The sequence below is a fragment of the Molossus molossus genome, unplaced genomic scaffold (assembly GCF_014108415.1).
Source record: "Molossus molossus isolate mMolMol1 unplaced genomic scaffold, mMolMol1.p scaffold_m16_p_10, whole genome shotgun sequence".
NCBI lineage: Eukaryota > Metazoa > Chordata > Mammalia > Chiroptera > Molossidae > Molossus > Molossus molossus.
The window spans coordinates 79,278,912-79,303,511 of record NW_023425345.1 but is presented as its reverse complement, the minus strand read 5'-3'; the positions used below and the strand labels follow the sequence as shown (position 1 = coordinate 79,303,511).

General features: G+C 43.3%; 1 protein-coding gene and 1 pseudogene across 2 annotated transcripts in view; one reads left to right on the top strand and one right to left on the bottom strand.

Annotated features, from left to right (window-relative positions):
• Positions 1–6,952: 6,952 nt before the first annotated feature.
• Positions 6,953–8,050, bottom strand: LOC118623778 (annotated as a pseudogene).
• Positions 8,051–23,167: 15,117 nt separating this feature from the next.
• Positions 23,168–24,600, top strand: part of SLC4A8 (solute carrier family 4 member 8) — an 89,723-nt gene continuing 88,290 nt past the window's right edge. For both annotated transcript variants that reach the window (XM_036251369.1, XM_036251368.1), the window contains exon 1: positions 23,168–23,369. In XM_036251369.1, coding sequence (XP_036107262.1) covers positions 23,325–23,369 — 45 coding nt within the window. In that variant the 5' untranslated portion in view covers positions 23,168–23,324. The remainder of the gene's footprint in view (positions 23,370–24,600) is intronic.

Here is a 24,600-nt window from a genome sequence, read left to right as displayed (position 1 = left end):
CCCACACAGTGACAGGGTGAAGGAGATGGATGATAGAACCTAGGCTCCTGTTGACATTATTGAGCTGGAGCTTAGACAGCTCTTGGGGTTCACCCCACCCTGATGTCCATTATGTGAGATAACTCAGTGGAGTGTTCCTGAGCCAAGGGAGGAACCAAAGAGAAAATATGAGGTACTATCCCAGAGGGGCCCATACTTCCTCCAAGGGCAGTAAGGTTTTTCTTTGAGTCTACCCAAATCAGAAGTGTCTACAGAACCTGGAATGTGACCATGGAGACAATCCTACCTAGGGAGCCAGAGAACCTTACTGCCAATATGAATCTAACATTTTAACTCAAAAAGCGGAGAAATCTATCTCTGAATGGGAGCCTAGCCTGTGCATACGTGAGCAGCTTCTCTGAGACCCTGAAGAGGAGTGACGTCCTGGTGCTGGGACTCATGCATTCCTTGCCTTTGGAACCAGAGTTGGAGCCCAGGGAATGTTCTGGAGGTGCCAGTTCACTTCATCCGTTCTTCACAGGGTTATCCCATGGCCAGGTGCTATGGGGGAGGCACTCTCAGTGTATGGGGCTGGGATGCCCCCAATCAAAGGAGTGACTTGCAGAGTGAAGGACTGAAGTCCCTCAGCTGGCAGGAATTGTAAGAAGTTGTTTAACCTCAGTTTTCTCTTTTTAAAAAGAGCATACTGATACGAGTCTATTGTGAAATTTAGGTGAGATCATGTATGTAAGTCACTCAGAATATGATGTTTCGAGTTCAACTACAACAGCAACACAGACACACTGGGCCACTCCTCCCTGCTGACAAGGAGAGCCATCGGACTCTACTAATGTGCTAGGGATACTCAGACCTGGAGGCAAGGGTCAGTGGAGCCCACATGTGGCTTCTTCTTTACTTACTTGTTTTCAGAGCTGGGACAGGAGCCTCACAGCTTATTGGTGAGCTTGGCTAATTCATAAACTTTTGTCTGAGTTTGAAGGTAGGCAAGAATGACCACTTTGGTCCTTCTCAAAGTTCTTTTATTTTGGTTTACTCCCACAGCTACTGAAAGCAGTGCAAGAATGGAAACCAGACAAAGGTACATCCAGTGGCGGCCGCTGCTCCGCACGGCCTCTTGTGTGAATTCACAGAGGCGTGCCCCAGAGTGTGGTGTGGGCCGCCGTGAGGAATGCAGACCTGGCAGGGAGGAAGCAGAGAAAAACTCCTAAGAAAAAACTTAGGAAATGATGCTTCTGACTCTCTAAAGGCCAGAGAAAGAGAGTTGAGTGGTGACTCATAGTGGGGAGGTGGGTACATACCACAGACGGGATTGGGAAAGATGGACCTCCTATTCTTCTAGACTTTATCCTATAAGATGCCCTTGAACCAGGCAATTTTCCAGGAAAGACTGAAAGATACATGAGAAACCAGGGGAACTGAGGACTTCACCTTGGGAGAGCAAGTGACCCCAAAACTAGAGAGGTAAGAGGCTGGTCCAGTGTCTGGTCTACCTCCAAGATCCCACAAGACATGTTGCACCTCAACCCCTCTTAATGCTGGGTGAGCCTGGGTGGTCACCATTTCTTCATTTCATTACAACCTTAGACTCAGGCCTATTGATGTCTGTGTCCAACCACGTCCCTTGTGTTTACTTTGGAGAGATTGCACCAAATTTCCCAGTAAAGTCTCCTCTGTCACATAGAAACAGTGCTGCTGTAAAACCCCATTTTATAGGGTAAAATTCTAGAATTGGAGCTTGTTGGATCAAAGGCTATGGACATTATTAAGGTTTTTAATTCTTATTCCAGAATGAGATATTATCCACTACTAAAAAAAAAAAAAGAGAGAGAGAGAGTTGTAAAAAGTTCCTGCCTTGTCAACTTAGGGCTGATGGCCAAATAACTAATGTAAGAGGTGGCCTGTTTTTCCGAAAAACAGGCATGTCACAATGTCTAAATTAAATTAAGACCATAAAATGTGATCTGAGAGCAGCCGATCACATGGCATTAAACAAATTGCACTGCCTGGAGATTCATGGGACAGAAAGCATCAGAGAGACATAATGGGGTTATCAGATGCTTCCTTAAAAGTAGGAACTGTGGTGGTGGCAGCAGCTGAAGTTGCATTTACTGAGGGCAACTTTTGTGTGCATGGGGTTAGGACCAGAGGCGTGCAAAGAACTAGCATTTTTCTCTCAGAAAAAGAGAAAGATTTTTGTCCTGGTATAAGCAAGAACATTCTAACATTGTATCCACAGGTGGAAAGGTATATATGAAAGCACTGTGGGAGCCATTAAGCATTATTGGTGTGGGGTATAGCGCTAGGTACTAGGGAGTCAGAGATAAAAGACTAGTAGTCTCTACCCGTAAGGAGCTGCCTTCCTATTGAACCATTCCTCTGGAGTGTGATGAAAGCTGTGACAGAGACATGTGTGTAGGGGGCCCAGGGATGACACAGAGGAGGGAATGATTAACTCACCTGCTGGAAGAAGAGGTGACATGACCTGGTTTGTGAAGAATGAGTAAAGGTTTGCCTGGTGGGCAAATGGGAGAGACCCAGGTATAGTGAGGGCCCCCCACAAGTTGGACTACAAGTAACATGTCTTAGCCAGTCCCCAGAACTTAGTCCATGCAGCTACATCAGATCCAGAACTCCAGTCTGGGCCCTCGGAGGCTCCGCGCTCTCCCTAGGATTCCTGGGGTTACTAGTGTTATGTAACAACGGAGCCAACTTGGGTCTGACTCCTGCAGCAGGAGTCCCCAGTTAAAGAGGAGGAGCCAGCCCAAGCCAGTAAGTCATCAGGATAGAAACTGGGCGAAGGTAGGAGGCGTGAGAAAGTGATGTCTTGCCTCCAGGGTGTGTCTCTCAAACACGGGATCCTTGCACTCCTAGCTCAACTGGTCACGATTTCATGTTTAAAACTCTTGGCGACTCCCACTGGGTGCTCAGCTGCCTGCCCTAGTGGTGTGCAACGCACAGATTTTGACTGTAGACATCTGTATTAGTTTGCTGTGACAAAGTATCACTAATTGGGTGGCATAAAACAGAAATTTACTGTCTCACAGTTCTGGAGAAATCTGCAGGGCCATGCTCCATCTAACACATATAGAGAAACCCTTCCTGGCAATCTTTGTCATTCTCTGGACTGCAGACACATCACTCCAGTCCTCTGTCTTCGAATGGCCATCTCTTTGTAAGGACACCAGTCATATCAGATTGGGGGCCCAGCCCACTTCAGTATGACCTCATCTTAATTAATTACACCTGCAATGACCCTGTTTCCAAATAAAGTCACATTCTGAGGTACTGGGGGTTAGGATTTCAACATATCTTTTTTTTTGGGGGGGGGGGGGACACAATTCAACCCATACAGCATCTCTCAGACACGTGGCAGAGCTTTCTGATGGCAAGGACTGGAGATCCCAGGGCTCTGAAGTGCTGCTCAGGAGCAAGGTGTTTACACCTCTCTGCTTGATGGTCCACGGCCACCCAGGACTGTGGCTGCAGGAAGGCTGGGCTTCGGGGAGAGGAGTTCTGCCACGCACAGTGATGTTGGTGTGGAGGGAGGGGGTGAGGTTGAGTTCCTGTCGGGGAGCCATTTTGGGGACCTTTTACAGTCATTCTTCAAGGAAAGAGGGCCCCAGTGTAATGCTCACTCTGGGGCATTTTTGTTCCAGAGCAGGTGAGAAGTGAGGAAGGGATCTAACTACCCAGTTTGTTTTAATTCCTCACCTGAGGACATTTTCCTACCTATTATCAGATAGAGTGGGAGGGAGAGAGGGAGAGACAGAGAGAAACATCAATGTGATAGAGCCACATCGAGTGGCTGCCTCCCGCATCACCTGACCAGGGCCAGGGACGAACCGCAACTGAGGTACGTGCCCTTGACTGGAATCGAACCCATGACTCTTTAGTCCATGAGTTGACGCTGAGTTTTCTTGGATAGTTTTGCTTGCCAATTAAAAAAATAAACCCTCTTGGGTGATTTTATGGTGATATCCTGAAATTTATAGACGAGTAAAAGGAAAATTAACAGCTTTCATAAAATTGAGTTTTTTCTACCAGACACGAGGTGTGCCATTTGATTTGCTCACGACTTCTTTTGCATCATTCAGTAGTAGTTGATTTTTTTCATGTAGTTCTTGCTTGTTACTTGTTTGCTTGATCTTCTGCTTCTTTGCTTGTTACTGTAACAGGAATATTATCTTGCACTCTATTATCTAATCAGTTGTGCTTTCTGTTATAGGAAAGCTATTGATTTTTGCATAATAATCTTGTGTCCAGTCACTTTTCTGAATTGTCTTATTGTTTGCAATATTTTTTATTGATTCTCTGAGGTTTTCCAGGATTATAATGTTGTAATTTAGTCTCTTCCTATCTGATGTTTTATATATTTTATTTTTTATGTTGTCAAATTCCACTGGCTAATCCCCTCCCTAAGCATTAAGTAATAGTGGTGATTGTGATCTTTTTTTTTTTTCTTTTTCTTTATTGATATCAGAGAGAGAGGAAGGGAGAGGGAGAGAGACATAAAAACATCAATGAGAGAGAACATCGATTGGCTGCTTTCTGCATGCCCTGCACTGAGGATCAGGCCCACAACCTGGGCATGTGCCCTGACCAGGAATCAAACTGGTGACCTCTGGGTGCATGGGTTGACATTCAACCACTGAGCCACACCGGCCAGGCTGATCATTCCTTTTTTAAAATGTTTATTTATTTATTTATTTTTTTTATCCTCCCCCGAGGACACTTTTTCATTCTTTGTTCAGATAGAGCAGGAGGGAGAGAGAGAGAGAGAGAGAGAGTGAGAGAGAAACATCGATGTGAAAGGGACACACCGAGTGGCTGCCACCCGCACGACCAACCAGGGCCGGGGACAAACTGCAACCGAAGTACGTGCCCTTAGCGGGAACCGAACCCGGGTCTCTCCGGACCGCAGGCCGACGCTTTAACCGCTGAGCCAAACCGGCCAGGGCTAAAATGTTTATTTTTTTACTATACAGTGATACCTCGGTTCTCGAACATAATTCGTTCCAGGAGGACGGTCGAGAACCGAATTGTTCGAGAACCGAAGCAATGAAACCAATAGGAAAGCGTGACTCCACAAAGCGTGACTCTCTCTCTGCACTCACACTGATGACGCAAGCAAGGCGCGCTGGGCCGAATGAACGCCATTCGGCTCAACTCGGCTCATCTCGGAAGTTCGAGTTCCAAATATTTGTTCGGATTCCGAGACAAAAGTTTCTCGAATCTCCTGGTCGAATACCGATTTGGTCGAAAACCGAGGCGTTCGAGAACCGAGGTATCACTGTATAATTTACATTGAGCAAATCAGAAAACAAAATAATTACAATGATTTCAAAATGCTATCTCTGGATTAAATAAATATCCTTTATAACTACACTCAATCAATATTTAGAAATGTATGTGAACACTAAGTCAGCTAACAAATAATCAAATAACTATAAACTAGAAATCTAAAAAATGAGGAACATGCATAATCAATTAAGTCACTTTGTCACCGTGTTGTTTTTGTTTTTTAATCCTCACCCAAGAATATTTTTTCCATTGATTTTTAGAGAGTGGAAGGCAGGGAGGGAGGGGGAGAGAGAGAGAAACATTTATGTGAGAGAGACACAAATTGATTGATTGCCTCCTGCACATAACCTAGACAAGGCCAGGGATTGAACCTGCAACCCAGGTATATGCCCTTGACTGGGAATCGAACTTGCAACCCTTTGGTGCATGGGCCCATGCTGTAACAACGCAGCAACACCCACCAGGGTGCCACTGTGTTATTTAAAACAATGATTCACATCTGTTTCAATCACATATACATCCACTCCAAGAGTTAAATTAGACTGCTGATGCTAACAACTTAACACTATGATCTTTGTTACCTTAAAAGATAATTTAGCCTGGCCAGGGTGGCTTGGTTGGTTGGGTAAGTCCCATGAAACTAGGAGGTCACCGATTCCATTCCCAGCCAGGGCACATGCTCAGGTTTTGGACTGGGTCCTGGGGATGAGAGAGGCAGGGGCGGTTTTCAGGAGGCAGCCAGTCAATGTTTGTCTTTCTCTCTCCCTCTCCCTTTCTTTTTCTGAAATCAATAAAAATGCATTTTTTTTTAAAAAAGATAATTTAGTTTAATACAGAGAAAATCAAGAAGAACATTTCAGGACCCTTGATCAGAAGCTTTCAATACTTGTGGTACTATCTGGTGTACATGAAGGTTCAAATAAGGCTAAGAAGTGTCTCCCATTGAAAGCATGACCGAAGAAATAGATGAACTAAACGTTCTAAAAACTAGCTAGTCATCAAGAAGTTACTGATAAAGGACTCATGTTAGTAACTAACCATGTTTAAAAGATTTAACCTGCCCTGGCCGGTTTGGCTCAGCGGTTGGAGCATCGGCCTGCGGTACAGAGAGACCCGGGTTCGGTTCCCGCTAAGGGCACGTACCTCGGTTGCAGTTTGTCCCCAGCCCTGGTTGGTCGTGCGGGTGGCAGCCACTCGATGTGTCCCTTCACATCGATGTTTCTCTCTCTCTCTCTTCCTCTCTCTCCCTCCCACTCTATCTGAACAAAAAAAAAAAAAATGGAAAAATGTCCTCGGGTGAGGATAAAAGATTTAACCAGTGTTACAAAAAAACTTTTAGAGTAATATTTATGAAGGCAAGCATATTTGTGTTTGTTGTTGTTTTTTAAATGCTCACCCGAGGATATTTTTCCATTTATCTTCAGATAGAGTGGGAGGAAGAGAAAGGGAGAGAGAAACATCGACATAAAAGGGACATATTGACTGGTTGCTTCCCACATGACCCCTGCCAGGGCTGGGATTGAACTGTAACCGAGGTACATGCCCTTGATGGAAATCCAACCGAGACTCATTGGTCCGCAGGCCGACACTCTAACCACTGAGTCAAACCGGCCAGGGCAAGCATACTTCTCTTTTTGTCTTCTATACATAATCATCTTTGAGATGCTAAAAGTGAGTTCCAACTGTGGTTCTTTTGAGAAGAGGTTAGTGCACATGGGATGATGTACTGATTTGCCTCAAAGTATTCTTTGGAAGCAGTCAGATGCGGCTCAATCGTAGGAGAATCCAGTGTCCACATTGCTGAGCAGACTTCTCCATGGGCTTCCACAAACTGGACTGTCTTCACCAGGCGGAGGGTCTCTTCCACACTTCGGCCCACTGGGAGACCATTGACACTCAACTGTTGATGACTCCACGGGGGTCAGTTATAAAGAGACCTCTCTTTTTTTCCCCTAATTTTTATTCATTTATTTTTGTTACAGATGTTTCTCCTTTTTCCCTCTCTAGACCCTCTCCTCCCCATCCTGCCCCCACCTCCCAGCATCGTTGTCTATGTCCATTGGTTATGCATACATGCATATAAGTTCTTTGGTTCATCTCATCCATCCCCCCAGCCCCCCTCCTCTGAGGTTTGTCAGTCTGAACTATACTCCTTTCTATGTCTCTCGGTCTATTTCGTTCATCAGCCCACCTTGTTCATTATATTCCACAAATAAGTGAGATCATGTGGTATTTGTCTTTCTAAAGAGACCTCTTAGAGCAAGACCAGGACCTTCTAACAGCACACTGTAGTCTCAGAAAATCTGCTTAGTTAAATCTGACAAGGGCGTGATGTTCATGTGGCTCAAACCTCCATTTTTTCTCCATGCCTTTCCCAGGCACGATGGCTCACATCATGGCATTTACTGGCTTTGTCACTACAGGTAATAATTTCTGCAGGACACACACAGGTGAAATTCAAAGGATAAAAGCATAAAATATCTCCTTTTAAAATTATTAAGGCTTAGTTCTTTGAATTCCCCATTGACCAGGGCAGTTTGCTTAAAATAGGGCTCACGCTGGGTGGTGGCAGGAGCATGGTATGAGGAACTGGTGCTAAAGGCAAGGGTACTTGACTGGAAGCAAACCACAGTACACTTGTCGAGTGCGGGAAGCAGCAGCCTCGGGCTGCAGAGGCAGAGATGCCCCAAGGAATGGCGTGCCTGTGTAGGGCAACCGAACCCGGAGCAGTCTCTTTCGGGGCTGCCATCCTTAGTGCATGTGGGAGCCAGGGGGAGTGTGATCATTCTTTGTTTTTAAATCCTCACCCGAGGATATGTTTTTCCCATTTATCTTCAGATAGAGGAGGAGAGAGGGAGGAAGGGAGGGGGAGAGAGAGAGAAAGAAACATCAATGTGAGAGAGACACATTGACTGCTTGCCTCCCACACGACCCCAACCAGGGCCCGGGACGAACCGCAACTGAGGTAGGTACACTTGATGGGAATTGAACCCGCGGCTCGTTGGGTCACAGGCCCACGCTCTAACCACCACTGGCCAGGGCAGAGTGTGATCACTCTTTACTAGTTTTCGGCTTTACTGGGAATATTTGTAGTGTTTTTCTATGGAGAAGGATGCTGACCTTTGTTGTTCTGGCTAGAGTCACCCGTGAATGCATCTGGACTAGAATTTATTCACCTTTTTAGTGGACAGTATTTCTTTTAAACTTTCCTGTCCCTCCTCCCCTAACTATGATTTGGATCTTCTATCTCTTCTAACAATCTCTCTTTTCGCAGAGCATTTGCCATGTAGTTGAAGTTTTCAGTTACTTACACAGAGTTGAGCACATTTTCTTTCTATAAATGAGGTTAAATAGCCCTGGCCGGTTTGGCTCAGCGGTTAGAGCGTCCACCTGCGGTCTGGAGAGACCCGGGTTCGGTTCCCGCTAAGGGCATGTACCTCGGTTGCAGTTTGTCCCCGGCCCTGGTTGGCTGTGTGGGTGGCAGCCACTCGATGTGTCCCTTTCACATCGATGTTTCCCTCTCTCTCTCTCTCTCTCTTCCTATCTCTCCCTCCCACTCTATCTGTACAAAAAATGGAAAAACGTCCTCGGGTGAGGATAAAAAAAAAAAAAAAAAAAAAAAAAAAAAAAAAAAAAAAAAAAAAAATAAATGAGGTTAAATAACCTCATTATTTTTTATTTTTCCATTCATACTTTTCCCCCACACTGTGATTTGGTTTATTTTTCCCCAAAGAATTTGTTTTGAATATATTTTCTCCATATTATTGATAAATAATTGACATATAACATTGTGTAAGTTAAGGTGTACAGTCTAATGATTTGATTAATGTATATTTGCAAAATTATTGCCTCAATAAGTTACTTAATACATCCATCACCTTACATAACTTTCAAGTATATATTACAGTATTGTTAACTATAGTCACCATACTGTACATTAGGTCCTCAGAACTTATTTATCTTCTGTCTATCTGGAAGCTTGTCGCCTTTGGCCAGTCTCTCCAGATTCCCCCACCCCCAGCACTTGGCAACAACTATTCTACTATGTTTCTATGTTTGCTTGTTTTTTATATTCCACTTATAAGTGATACTACACACTATTTCATCCTTCTTTGACTTGTTTCACCTAGCATAATGTCCTCAAGTTCTATCCATATTGTCACATATGGCAGGATTTTTCTTTTTATGGCTAAATAATATTCTGCTGTGTGTGTGTGTGCACGTGCGCACAATCTTATATATTTATCTGTCCATGGGCACTTAGGTTGTTTCTATGTCTTAACTATTGTAAATAACGTTGCAATAAACACGAGAATGCAGATATTTCTTCAAGATAGTGATTTCATTTCCTTTGGATATATCTCCAGAAATGGGATTGCTGGATTATATGATAGTTCTATTTTGAATTTTTTGAGAAATTTCCATACTGTTTTTCATAATGGCCATACCAATTTACCCATTTCCACCAACAGTGCACAAGGATTCTTTTTTCTCCCCATCCTCCCCGACACTTGTTACCTCTTGTCCTTTTTATAACAGCCATTCTAATAGGTATGAGGTGATAACACTTTGTAGTTTTACTTTGCATTTTCTTCATGATCAGTGATACTGAGCACCTTTTCATGTACCTGTTGGGTATTTGTATGTGTTCTTTGGAAAAATATCTATCCATGTCTTTTGCCCATTTTAAAATTGGATTGCTTGTTTTTTATGCTATTGAATTGTATGAGTTCCTTATACATTTTAAATATTAACCCATGTCAGGTATATGGTTTGCAAATATTTTCTCCCATTCCCATAGGTTCTATTTTTAATTTTTGAGAAAAAAAATTATCCCATAGGTTGCCTTTTCATTTTGTCCATTGTTTCTTTTGCCGTGCAGAAATTTTTTAGTTTATGTAGTCTCTCTTGCCTGCTTTGCTTTTGTATCATGTGCTTTTGGTGTGATACCCCAAAAAGTCATTGCCAAGATCAATGTCAAGGAACTTTTTCCCGAGTATTATGGTTTTAGGTTTTACATTTAAGTCTTCAATCCATTTTGAGCTAATTTTTGTGAGTGGTGTAAAATAAGTGTCTAATTTGAGTCTTTTGCATGTGCATATCCAGTTTTCTCAATCACATTTATTGAAGACACTATTTTTCCACATTGAACATCTTTGGCTCCTTTGTTAAATATTAGTTGACCAATATGTATAGATTTGTTTCTGGGCTCTAGATTCTGTTGCATTGGTCTGTGTCTGATTTTATGCAAGTACCATACTATTTTGATAATTATAGCTTTGTAATTTAATTTGAAATAGTCTTGAATATGTTTATAAGCTCTATTGTTTTTCTGTTTTCCTATTTAATAATTTCTACTTTTATCTTTAGGAAGTCTTTAGTTTGCCTCCTGCATGTGCCCCGACCGGGGACAGGGATTGAACCCGCATCTCTGGTACATGCCCTTGACTAAAATCGAATCAGCAACCCTTTGGTTCCTTGGGCCTAGCCTCTAACTACTTGAGCTAAACCAGCCATGGCCCTTTGTACATTCTTTATCTCTCAGACTGTGAGTCATCTTGCTTTAATCATGACTCTCATTATAGTTTGGCGACAATCTGTACTTTTGGCATTTGGCCAGTTTGGGGCAGGAGATATTCTGAAGCAGTGCTCACTGGCCTGGGAAGTCAATGAAGAATTTTTATTTGTTAGGTGATTTGTGTTTTTGAAAATGTTTTTATTTTACTTTAATCCCCCACTTCTATTTCCAAACTCTCAATTACGAAAAATTTCAAACATAGAGAGGACAACAAACATCTGTAAAGCCTCCACCAGATTCCATAATTGTTAACATCTTTCCATATTTACTTTTTTTTCCCTTTCTTTTTCCATCTCTATCTAGGCTTATCTATCTATTTGTATATCTATATTGCTCTATTATTTGGAAATAAGTTGTAGACATCATGATACTCTGCTCCTAAATACTGCAGCGTGCATCTCCTAAGACTAACCACAAACCATCATCACATACAAAAATAACCATGGTGGAACCTTTTTAAATTGTGTGTTTCATTGCTGGAAGTTCCTCTAGTGGTCTAGAACCATAGGGTGCAGGGGACTTGCCGAGACAGCAGTCCCATGCCGATCATGCCCTCTCAGGAAGATAAGAACAAGGGAGGGTATCATAGCTGGCTATAATATTTGAAGGGCTACTATGTGGAAGAGTGAGCAGATTTTCTCTTTGGATCTACATTTGAAATATAAAGAGTGGAAGTTTCTTTTTTTTAATTTCTAATTTTTTATTACTTTATTTTTGTTATAGATGTTTCTCCTTTTCCCCCCATTGACACCTTCCTCTTAACCTCCCCCCCCTTCCCCGCCCTGTCCCCAGCATTGTTTATGTCCATGGTTACACATACATGCATAAAGTTCTGTGGTTTATTTTAAAGAGTGGAAGTTTCAAGGAGACAAACTGTATCAGGAATGGGGCTACTGGCCTATATTCAGCAGTGAGTTCCTGGTCACTAAAAACATCCAGGGAAAATTGAATGGTCCCTCTTGGGGACGCTGTTGGGGGGGTGGGGATTGTGTTGACTAGGAAACTAGTCTCTAGGACTTTTAAGTCATTTCCAATACTTTTTTTTCTTTTTTTTTCTTTTTTATCCTCATCCGAGGACATTTTTCCATTTTTTGTTCAGATAGAGAGAGAGAGAGAGAGAGAGAAACATTGACATGAAAGGGACACATTGAGTGGTTGCCACCCGCACAATCCAACCAGGGCTGGAGACAAACTGCAACCGAGGTACGTGCCCCTAGCGGGAACCAAACCCGGGTCTCTCCGGACCGCAGGCCAACGCTCTAACCACTGAGCCAAACCGGCCAGGGCCATTTTCAATACTTTTTAGGAGATAGGAACAAGATGTTCTGGAGAGACCCAAACTGATCTATAGGTTACAATCAAATTGTAGTGGCCCTTGTTCATTTTATCTACCCCAACAAAGCTGATTGTATCTATTTCTGTCTCAAGGTTGGATTTTTAAATCCTCTGGTATTTACTGGCTAACCATCTCATAGCCCTAATAGTTCTTGGTAAATGTAGCATATACTCTTTCTTTTATTTTATAAGAAAGGACCAGAGGAACTTCCGGTCAAGACAGCGGCATAGGTACACGCGGTATCGCGTCCTCCCACAACCACATCAAAGTTACAACTAAACTACAGAACAACCATCATTCAAAACCACCTGAAATCAAGCTGAATGAAAGTCCTACAACTACGGAATTAAAGAAGCTGCATCGAGACTGGTAGGAGGAGGGGCGGAGGCGCGAGGGGCGGAGGCGCGAGGGGCGGAGGCGCGAGGGGCGGAGGCGGTCGGGCTGGTCCCACACCCAAGTGTGGCGGATAAAAATCAGGAGGACACCTCGGCTGGGAAGGTCCTTTCTGAGGACTGAGGGGTCCCCGTCCCACACCAGGTGCCCCGCTCAGTGTTCCAGTGCCAGGAAGAGAATCCCCATAACTTCTGGCTGGAAAAACCATCAGGAACTGAGGCTCAGGGAGGCTGAGGCGGCTGGAGCCCCAGGCAGCTCCTTAAAGGGCCCGCACACGGACTTATCGGACTCTCTCCCTCTAAGCTTGGGGGGGAGGCAGCTCGAGGGGCACCAGAGACATTCAGGGAAAAACTGAGCTGTTTGGCACTGGAGCTAGGGCTGGAGAGAGGGCTTTCTCCGGGACAAACGTGCTGTCAGAGGCCTTTGTTCCTTTGGTGAGCCCTTCCCTGGGGCGGCAGACAGAAGCCATATCTGGGACTCCAGCAACCTGGCTCACCCTGGTAGCCCCGCCCTGGTGACTCCCTGAGGCCCCGCTCCGCCCCACCCAACTTTCAGGCCCACCCAAGCTGTTGCCAGTTGCTTAACCATAGGATTGGCTTGTCTTGGATCCTGCTTCAGGTTTTCCCAAATTCTTTCAAACAAGCAGCATCTGGTCTCAGATAGCCCCATACCTCTCGTTAAGTAATACACAGAAACAAACACAAGGAGGCAGCCAAAGTGAGGAGACAAAGAAGCAGGTCCCAAATGAAAGAACAGAACAAAACCCCAAGAAAAGAACTAAGCGAAATGGAGATAAGCAACCTAACAGATGCTGAGTTCAAAATACTGCTTATAAGGATGCTCAGCGAACTTAGTGAGGGCCTCAAGAGCATAAAAAGGACCAGTCAGAAATGATGGATGCACAGTCAGAAATGAAGGAGACATTAACTAAAATAAAGAATAATTTACAAAGATTCAATAGTAGAGTACGTAAATTCAAGAAGCAAGCTATTGATTTAGAATATAAGGAAGCAAAAAATGCCCTATCAGAACAGCAAAAAGAAAAAAGAATCCAAAAAAATTTAAGAAAGTGTAAGGAGCCTCTGGGACAACTTCAAGCGTGCCAACATTCGCATCTTGGGGGTGCCAGAAGAGACAGAACAAGAAATTGAAAACCTGTTTGAAACAATAATGGCAGAAAACTTTCCTAACTTGGTGAAGGAAACAGACATACAAGTCCAGGAAGCACAGAGAGTCCCAAACAAGATGAACCCCAAGAGGCCCACACCAAGACACATCATCAAAATGCAAAGGTTCAAGACAGAGAATCTTAAAAGCAGCAAGAGAAAAGCAGTTAGTTACCTACAAGGGAGTTCCCATAAGGCATTCAGCTGATTTCTCAAAAGAAACTTTGCATGCCAGAAGGGAGTGGCAAGAAATATTCAGAGTGATGAAAAGCAAGAACCTACAACCAAGATTACTCTATCCTGCAAAGCTGTCATTTAGAATTGATGGCCATATAAAGACTTTCCCAGACAAGAAAAAGTTAAAGGAGTTCATCACCACCAAACCGTTATTATATGAAATGATGAAGGGTCTTTTTGAAGAAAAAGATAAAATAGATGAACAAACAAAATGGCAATGAATACATATCTATCGACAATTGAATCTACAAACAAAATGAACAGGCAGAGCAGAAACATTCTCATAGATAGAGAACATTTTGTTGGTTGCCAGATGGGAGGGGGGTTGGGGGAATGGGTGGAAAAAGTGAGGGGATTAAGAAGTACAAATTCATTGCTAGACTGACAAACCTCAAAGGGAAAGGGGTTGGGGGGTGGGAAGAAATAAACCAAAGAACTTATATGCATATATGCATAACCAGTGGACACAGACAATAGTGTGGGAAAAGGCGGGAGGGGGGCGGGATTGGGGAGGAGGGGGTCAATGGGGAAAAAATGAGGAACATCTGTAATACATTCAACAATAAAGATTAAAAAAAAAAAAAAGGATCAGAGAAATTCTGCCTCCTTTAAAGAGGAGGCTGGCCTTTTCAATTTGACTGTAGGGATAAAAAAACAAAACAAAATAAATCATGAAATATCTTAATAGTCTGTCTGTTCTTTTTTTTGCCCCAGCTCAAATATCTGAATGGATTGCTTTTCTTTTCTTTTATTAACTGCAAAATAAAAGGCCTCAAGGGATGTTTCTTGGGGAATACGAGTAGCTTGGACTAAATTTATGTCTATGTCAGATAATGTGCTTCCAGAGATAAAAAGCAGTGATAGTTATTTTCAGAACTTCATGAGTGTTTGTGAAGTAAACTAACGAATGGGTATCACTGACAAGCTTTCCAAAGTGGAAATTATATGAAACTGTCAACTGATAGGAAAGGGTAACAGAGGAGAAACCCTGGGTTTTTGCTATGGGGAGTTCATGTCAATTTTAAAAGAAATGAACATTTTCACTGTTCCATTGAAAGCAATTCAATTTTATGCAAGAAGTGACTAAATGGAATTATATTTCTAGAAAGCTACTCAATGAAGTGGAAAGCATCAGTAGTGCCTGACCCAACATTGTTATTAACTTGCCTGGGCAAGTCCCTGTTCTAGCCACAAATCAGCTTCCTAGTCCATGAAGTGTTCTGTGTACATTTACAGATGCATTGAAGAGAAATGAGATAAGGTGATAAAGAGGGTAAGAGTATATAGAATTATACAAATATGAGGTATTGAATTTACTTCCACCTTAAGGATATCCCAGGTCTATTAGATAACAGCAAGAATTTCTCTACTTACTATAACAAGCTCCAAAGGTCTTATCCCCAAGTAGATAAAATGTAGAGTGGGTTCGAAACAAATAAGACAAATATATTTAAGTAATACAAATGTGTTCAGATCTGACATGGAGGTCTTGGCAAGTGGTATCTGGTTAAAACCTGTCTCTCCAAAATTCCGGATGGACTTTCCATCTGGATCTGGAAGTCCCATGACATCTTACATCCAACGCCTGCTTTTCTATTTTGTTGTGTCCCTTCTATAGGTCAGGTCCTTCCCACCACCTCTCCCTCTGTCCCAGAATCTCAATTGTGATTCCAGAGAAGGCAGAAAGCAGGTTTTTGCTATTTTACTATTTTAGTGTTCAGCTTCACTTAGTTTGGAGCAAGATGTAGATGTATAAGGAATTTCTACGGGTAACGTTGGTGATGACAAATGGAGGGGGACGGATTTTCCCAGTCGAGTCAGTTTCGTGGTGCTTCATTGTTCTTCCCTGTGAGGTGCCGTGTTCCAAGCTGGCAGCATTCTGCGAACAAAGAAAATTGTGTTCTGTAGTCTCCTTAGATGTGCGGTGACTTGGCAAGGGCTGAAGGCAAATCGTGCACCTGCATACCCTTTTTAGCCTGATGAAAAATGGTGTCTCTTTCCCACTTCCCCTCCCTTCACAGGAAATTCTCCCAAGCACAGCACCAACAAGCCCTAATTAAGTCTTTCCTCGAGTCTTGACATTTTCTTCCACCAACCTTTCCTTGGGTTTAGATGTGTAATTAAGAGGAAGTGGGAGAAACTAAATCAGGTATGAGATGCAGCTGGGAATTGGGAGTCCCTAGTGACAAGTAAAGACTAGAACCTCTGCCCCGGTGGCTCTTTGAACAGTTTAAACAGGTTAAGAGGCATGGTAAATTGACGGAGGAATTAAAATACTTTTGATAGAAAAGTTGGTTGCAATCATATGAGAACACTTTCTCAGACCTTTTGAGTTTCTTGTGTTTTGTCTGTTTTTCTCTGAATAAAAGAATGTCAATGATTCTCAGCCAGTATTTAATGATAATACATGTCAGGTGCCGAGTGCCTCCCTGGGAAGGCTGTGAACACATCCTTATAATTATATACACAATTTGGGGCTTTGGTATACTTATCTGAAAGTAGAGCGCCATATATTTTATCATGTCTCCAGGGGCTTCAAGACCTATCCCCTACTGGTATTAGAAAAGAGAAGGATCTAGAGACAAAATCTAAAAGAAGAGCCACATTTGAAAGCCATGAAGAGAGGGTGGAGCCTATAAACGTTAGAGAAGGATGGGGGCCCCACACAGCCCCACGAGAGGCCTAGGTGGTTGAGCATGTGAACTTTGGAATCAGATACATCTGATCTCAGAGCCCAGTGTCTCCACGTATTAACTGTGTTGGCTGTGTGACCTGGGCAGTTTACATCCCTAAGCCTCAGTCTTTGGCTTTCTCATCTATAACATGGGATGACAGCACTTACCTCATAGAATTAATTAAAGTGATAATTAACTAACATTGTATTAATTAGGATTACATAGGATTAATTAATATTATCCATGTAGCATGGGTCCTTGCTTCCCTGTTGGTGTGTGTGTGTGTGTGTGTGTGTGTGTGTGTGTGTATAGTCTCTGTCTCTATGTGAATTTTGAATTTTGTTCCTTGTTCTAGGCCAAGCGTCCTGTGCAAGTTGCAGAAAACTCTGAGTTCTGTTCCACTGTTTGTTTTTTTCTGCTTTCTTTAGAAAATTGTGAGGTGATGTCCTTGACTGAGTATCCTTTCTCCAGCTCCCCCAGCACCAGCTATCTGGCAGGCTGAGAGCAGCATATTTGCACTTTTCCAGGCGGTAGGGAGCAGTAGAAGCTGGGAGCCTGGAGCCTGTGAGCCGAGGGAGCCAGCCTCGGGGAAGGAGAGCCTGAATCAGCCCCGAGGGGAGAGCCTATATGCAGTGTCAGGTGGCAGTCGCCTCAGGCAGCCTCGGAGGCAGCCTCAGTGGCCTAGTTCCTTTTGTAATTTGCACAATAGACCGGAAGATGGGGCTCTTGACTCTGACTTGTTCCACGTTTGAACTGGAGGGAAATCAGACCCATCAGAGCTCCCAGGAACCCTCTACCTCCTCAGTCTGCTCTGCCCACTCAAGTCACTTCCATGGGTGAGAGCTGTCTTTCTGGGAAGGAGGAATGTGGACATATCTTTCTGTTGGTCACCCTCCTTGACCCCTCCAGAATTTCCAGGTTGCCAGAGCTAGTCTAACTGCCCTGCCTCAGGTTTTCTCCTCTCACCGGCTTGTCTAATGGCAGATTTTGGCAATGGTACCACTTTATGTGGGACATGTTGCGCAGTGGCCAAGAACTACTAGAATCAGACAAACCTGTCCCTGACTCATCTCACCTCCTCAGAGAAGCCCTCCCTGACCACCCCATTTGAAATAGCTCTCCCCAACTCCCATGTCGATTACTCTCTATTATATAATCCTATTATTTGCTTCATAGAAACGATCATAACCTGTAATTATCTTATTTGTTTACTTGTTTTCTCTCTTCCCACTAGATTGTAAGGCTCAAGAGGGCAAGACCCTGTTTTCCCAACACCCAACATAGGGCTGAATACATAGATTCTTAGAAAATACATTTGGAATTAATAAATGACTGAATCCCAACCTTATGACTGCTTACCCTTGAGAAAACTGCTAAACTTCTCTGAGTCTCAGTTTTCCTACCAGTGAAATGGAGAAATAATGGAGATGTTATGAATATTTAATGACACGATGTATTTACACCACTACACCCGGGTCCTGACGTGGAAGTGTTCTCTAAAACCACAGTGTTTTCCTTTCTATCATGTGAGGAAAATAGTGTCTGAATGAATTAGCCAACTCTCCACAATTTGGCCATAGCTTTTCTTTACCACATTTTTTTTTTCCGTAGGACAAACATTTTTTAATAAGCAATGAAAGATGTGACTGCATAAACAAACCCTTTATGTGTTAGGGTTTTCACAGTTCATTAAGGGAAAATAGAACCTGCCAAAAGGAGAAAAAATGACAAAGGACAATAAACAATATTAAAATAAATAGATATTAAGTTACTAGAGATCTATGCCTCCAAAGAGTGGTACATAAAATAAAGAAACACGTGCCCTGGCCGGTTTGGCTGAGTGATTAAAGTGTCAGCCCATGGACCATAGAGACCTGGGTTTGGTTCCAGCTAAGGACACGTATCTCGGTTGCAGTTTGTCCCTGGCCCTGGTTGGGGTCATGTGGGTGGCAGCCAGTCAATGTGTCTTTCTCACGTCAATGTTTCTCTCTCTTCCTCCCTTTCTCCCTCCTGATCTATCTGAAGATGAATGCAAAAATGTCCTCGGATGAAGATTAAATAAATAAATAAATAAATAAATAAATAAAGGAACACGTGTGCAATGAATCCTGCAGTTATAAATCTGTACTCCTACTGACATGGAAAGATAGTCATAATAAGAAAAAAAATAAGGTGAGGAGAGGTAGAAGAGGGTAAAGGGTACCCTGAACAGTTTGCTAAATGGTTAGAGCATCGGCCTGTGGTCCAGAGAGACCCAAGTTCGGTTCCCACTAAGGGCACGTACCTCAGTTGCAGTTTGTCCCCAGCCCTGGTTGGGTCGTGTGGATGGCAACCACTCGATGTGTCTCTCTCATGTCAATGTTTCTCTCTCTCTCTCTCTCTCTCTCTCCCTCCCACTCTATCTGAACAAAAAATGGAAAAATGTCCTTGGGTGAGGATAAAAAAAAAAGAAAAAAGAAGGTAAAGGGGGAAAAAGGTGATGTAAGGAGACCTGACCCACGTGGTAAATACACAATACAATAAACAGATGACGTATTGCAGAATTTCTTTACCACAATTTTTAAAAATATATTTTTTCTTTATTGATTTTAGAGAGAGGAAAGGAGAGAGATAGAAACATTGATGAGAACGACTGGCCACCTCCTGCATGCCCCCCACTGGGGATCGGGCCCACAACCTGGGCATGTGGCCTGACTGGGAATCAAACTGGCAACCTTTTGGTGCATGAGTCAATGCTCAATCACTGAGCCATACCGACCGGGCTCTTTACCACAATTTTTACTTCCTACTGCTCTTCCCTATCACAAATCATTGTCACCCTGAATGGACCATGTGCATTCTTAAATCTTTCCCCAAGAGTTAAGATGCTTGCTCTCCTTACATTGATTTAGCTCAAATCCATTCCATCTGTCATGTTCCTAAAGTGCCCCAAGTCATAAAGATCATTTTCTCTTTTGAATTTTTACAATCTTTGTTGTTTATATTACTCATATGGTTCTTATTATATGTTCTATTAGCTTGTCATTATATTAACATACAGTATATCCTGTTTTTCTGATTAAATTGTAAGCCCCTTAAAGATACGTGCTATATTTTTAGATCTCTCTGCATCTTCAGTGCCATTTGGGCCTATACACAGTAGGTGTTCAAACATATATTTGCTAACTGCTTTCTGTGTCCCCAAGATTCCTTCCTTCCTTCCTTCCTTCCTTCCTTCCTTCCTTCCTTCCTTCCTTCCTTCCTTCCTTCCTTCTTTTAAATGTTTTTATTGATTGCTTAGAGAGAGAGAGAGAATAATCAATGATGAGGGAAACATCATTTGGCTGCCTCCCGCATGTCCCCTACTGGGGATGGACTCCATAACCTGGTCATGTGCCCTGGACCAGGAATCAAACTGGGGATCTCCTGGACACAGGTTGATGCTCAACCCTTGAGCCACACCAGTATGTGCCCAGCATTCTTTGAAGCTCTGTGGAATACATAGAAAAGCATAAGAAAAATAGCTATTGCCTTCAAACATTTACAATATTAGAGTAAGTTAAAGTCAAAATATAATCTAAGTGATTAAATAACCATAGCATGATAACTGCTATAAGAAAGACTTCTTGGAAGAGGTAGCCTTTGAGATTGACTTTCATGCATGTAGATTAATGGAACATAATAGAGAGCCTAGAAATAAACCCACACCTTTATGGTCAATTAATATTTGACAGAGGAGGCAAGAACATTAATGGGGTGGAGATAGTCTATCAATAAATGGTGTTGGGAAAATTGGACAGATACATGCAAAATATTGAAACTAGACTACGTTCTTCGACCACACACAAGAATAAACTAAAAAAAATTAAAGAGTTAAATGTTAGACTTGAAACCATAAAAAATCATAGAAGAAAACATAGGTGGTAAAAATCTCAGACATTTCTCGTAGCAATATTTTCCATGCTACATTGCTTTGGGCAGGGGGAAAAAAAGAAAAAGTAAACAAATGGGACTACATCAAGCAAAAAATTTTTGCACAGCAAAGGAAATGATCAACAAAATGAAAAGATAACCCACTGAATAGGAGAACATATTCACCAATGCTACATCTAATAAAGAGGTTAATATCCAAAATGTATAAAGAACTTATAAAACTCAACACCAAAACAACAAACAATCCAATTAAAAATGGGCAAAGGACCTGAATAGACACTTCTCCAAAGAGGACATACAGATGGCTTGTCTGGACAAGCCAAGATGGACAAACAGATTTTTTAAAAAAATGTTCAACATCTCTAGTCATTAGAGAGATGCCAATTAAAACCACAGTGAGCCCTTGCTGGTAAGGCTCAGTGGACAGAGCATTGTCCCATGCACCAAAGAATCATGGGTTCGATTCTGGGTTGTAGGTTCAATCCCTGGGCCCTGCTGGGGTGTGTGTGAGAGGCAACTGATGGAAGTGTCTCTTTCACATTGATGTTTCTCCTCTCCCCTTCCTCCCTCCCTTTATTCTCTCTAAAAATCAATAGAAAAAATATTCTCAGGTGAAGATTAACCCCCTCAACCCCACAATGAGATATTACCTCACACCTGTCAGAATGGCTATCATTAATAAATCAACAAACAACAAGTGTTGATGAGGATGTGGAGAAAATGGAACCCTCATGCACTGTTGGAGCACCCACTATGAAAAACACTGTGGAGATTCCTCAAAAAATTAAGAATGGAACTGCCTTCTGATCCAGCAATTCCACTTCAGGGAATATATCCAAAGAAACCTGAAACACTAATTCTAAAGAACATGTGCACCCCTATGTTCATTGCAGGATTATTTACAATAGCAAAGATTTGGAAGCAGCCCAGTGTCCATCAGTAGATGAATAGATAAAAAAGTGGTGGTACCTTTACACAATGGAATACTATTTGGCTGTAAAAAAGAAGGAAATCTTACTCTTCAATAGCGTAGATGGACACAGAGAGCATTATGCTAAATGAAATAAGCCAGTCAGAGAAAGATAAGTACCACGTTGTTTCACTCATATGTGGAATCTAATGAACAAAATAAACTAACAAACAAAATAGAAACAGACTCTTAGATAGAGAATAGACTGACAGCTGACAGAGGGGAGGGGGTTTGTGGGGCCAGGTAAAAAAGGCGAAAGGATTAAGCAAACAAACTAACAAACCAAAAACCAAACTTATAGACACAAACAACAGCATAGTGATTGCCAGATGAAAGGGTGTGGTGGGGGGAGGTAGAGAAAGGTATAGGGGAATAAATGGTGATGGAAGGAGACTTGATTTGTAGTAGTGAACACACAATATAATATACAGATGATGTGTTATAGAATTGTACACATGAAACCTATACAATTTTATTAACCAATGTCACCCCAATAAATTTAATTTAAAAAGAGATTGACTTTGAGGAAAGGTTAAGATTTTGATGTTAAAAGATGGGATGAATGCCAGAGTGAAGGGTCGAGTATAGTGAAGAGATTGACCAAGACTGTGGCAATGAACAGTAAGACTCAGAAACAGGATCAGGGGCTCATACAAGAGATTAGAAATATGGTTCTGCCTCATTTACACTGAAGCACAACCTTATTTCACATTTCAGGGACAATGCAAAAAGTGGTATGCAGGGGTTGAAACTTTAATATGTTCCTGACTATGGTCCTCAAGTATAGCTTCTTTGGAGATTGAGAATGATTTGCAATAGTTCTTTTTGTTCTAATGTGACTCGCCTACAGTCTGATGTGATAGTACATACAAAGCAAAAGGCCCCTTGACTCCTCTTGGGGACAGAGGATTGGTTGGATTATGGCCAGCCTCTCTTTTCTTTAACACACAAATCAAATTGAATGAGTTACTCATGATTTTCTAAACTTGCCTTAGAGCTTGTTATTAAGTAATAATTTGCCTTAGATTATTTCTTGGAAAAGTTGGAAGCGTTTTTGTGGAATTACATTAACAATCATCTTTAGCTCAACTCTGTGGTTTTTGCTGCCAACCTGAGACCTAAGGAGGAGACCTAAATTATAGTGAATCTGTGGAGGAGATAGGATCACTGCCTGTCTGCTTATCTTAATGCTCTTTAATCTGGCCACTGGCTCAGAGATTAACAAGTAACCTTGGAAGGCCCTTTCCCCTCATCCTCAATTACTTCGATCTGCAACCCCCAAGGGATGTTTCCCTAGAATTTAAAAATCATCCAAGGAATACAATCAGAATAGACAAAACCAACACTTTCCCACTTTCCAAGGGTTAGGAGCAGCTGCAAATAGAAGAATGAGATTTTCACTTTCTAACAAGCAGTTGGAAGGACCTTCACGCCCAGAGGCCCCTGAAGGGAGGGAGGCGGTTTCCACGGCAACCTGGGCTCCTCCGGCTGCTCCCTCCTCCCCCTGGTAGCCCAGGGTACCGCCGGACAGCGTCCTCTCGTGCTCCGCGCCCTGATTGGCTGCACAGGCCGCGCGCTGATTGGCGGCGGCGATGCCTCGCGGGCCGGTGGCCATGGAGGCGGCTGAGGTTGATGGTTGACCGTTGGCTCCAGGGTAGGGGTCGCCGTTCGGTCGATCCGCTGAGACCCGACCAGAGGGCACGGGCGGCTGACGCTCGGCCTGGAGCCCGCGGACGAGACCTCGCTCGGCTCCGCCATGCCCGCCGGGAGTAACGAGCCGGACGGCGTCCTCAGCTATCAGGTAGGGCCCGCCTCCCGCCCCTCCCCGGGGCTCAGCCTCCTCATCCTCGGTCCACCTTCCTGCATCTCCCCCCAGCTGGACTCCGCAGGCCACTCCCTGAGGGCGAGGGGAGGCCGTCCCGGGACACCAGGGGGCGCTCCGGGAGGCTGGGGATGGGCAGGGGCTGCGAGAGCGTGACCTTGGGCCGAATCGGGAGCTGGCGGGTCATTGCGGCATCCCGGCTGCCGCCGGCGGTGACCTCTCTCCGCCCGCCCACCCTGGCGGGGAGAGGCTGCCTTCTGGCCTCGCCGTGTCGAGCTGGAACGTGGGAGGAAGGGTGGCCAGGGACCATACTCTGGTGGAGCAAGTCTCCTCTTTGTGTTATTTCTGGGGGTTTCAGGAAGAGCTGGAAAGACTGGAGGCTCGAAACAAGCCCGGGTAGTGTGTCCAGCCTCATGACTCCCACCACCCACTGCGCAGACATCCGACAAGTTCTGAGTCGGGAAGCAGAAATGGGCTGGGGAAGTGTTGAGGAGTCAGGAACAGAGGAGGGAATGAGAGAAACAGGTTTAAGTAACCGATACCCTGACTGTTGGGGTGGCTAATGTAAGGGAAAGCATTGGACTAGGTGTCACAGTCTGTAGGTTCACATCTACACCTGCCTCACACAGGCTTTGCAACCTTGAGTAAGTCACTCGCTGCTTTTAACCTCAGTTCCCCATCTAATAAAATGGGGATGATAATATCTGTTTCCCTTACCTTACAAGGTTGGTTTGAGAACAAAACGAGGTACTATTTGTGAAAGGGCTTTGTGAAATAATGTTTATTGTGTGACAACCAGTAAGTGAGTGGTACCTCACTGAATTCTCTACTACCACCCCCCTTTCCTGTGCAATCAGTTGGTATAGTTACTGCTCTGGAAAGGGACTGATTGAAGGGTGGTCAAGTCTGAAGTGGAGGGCTGTGAAGAGAACGGTGGACCTTGGGAAGGGAAGGATAATGGGTCTTGGAAACAAGTGCCACATTGATACCAGGGATGGTTTCTGTAAGGAAGCAGGGAAAACACTCTGAGTTTGTAGTAAAATGGGTATCAGACACTGACTCATTGCTAGTAGGTCTGTAATTCCTTCTTTGCTTGCTCCATCAAAAAAGGAACCTTACGTAAGATTTTGGAAAATCCATACCTAATCCTGTTAAGGCCTACTAAGTGTATTCACTGTATATTTGGGATACAATGATGAACAAAAATAGC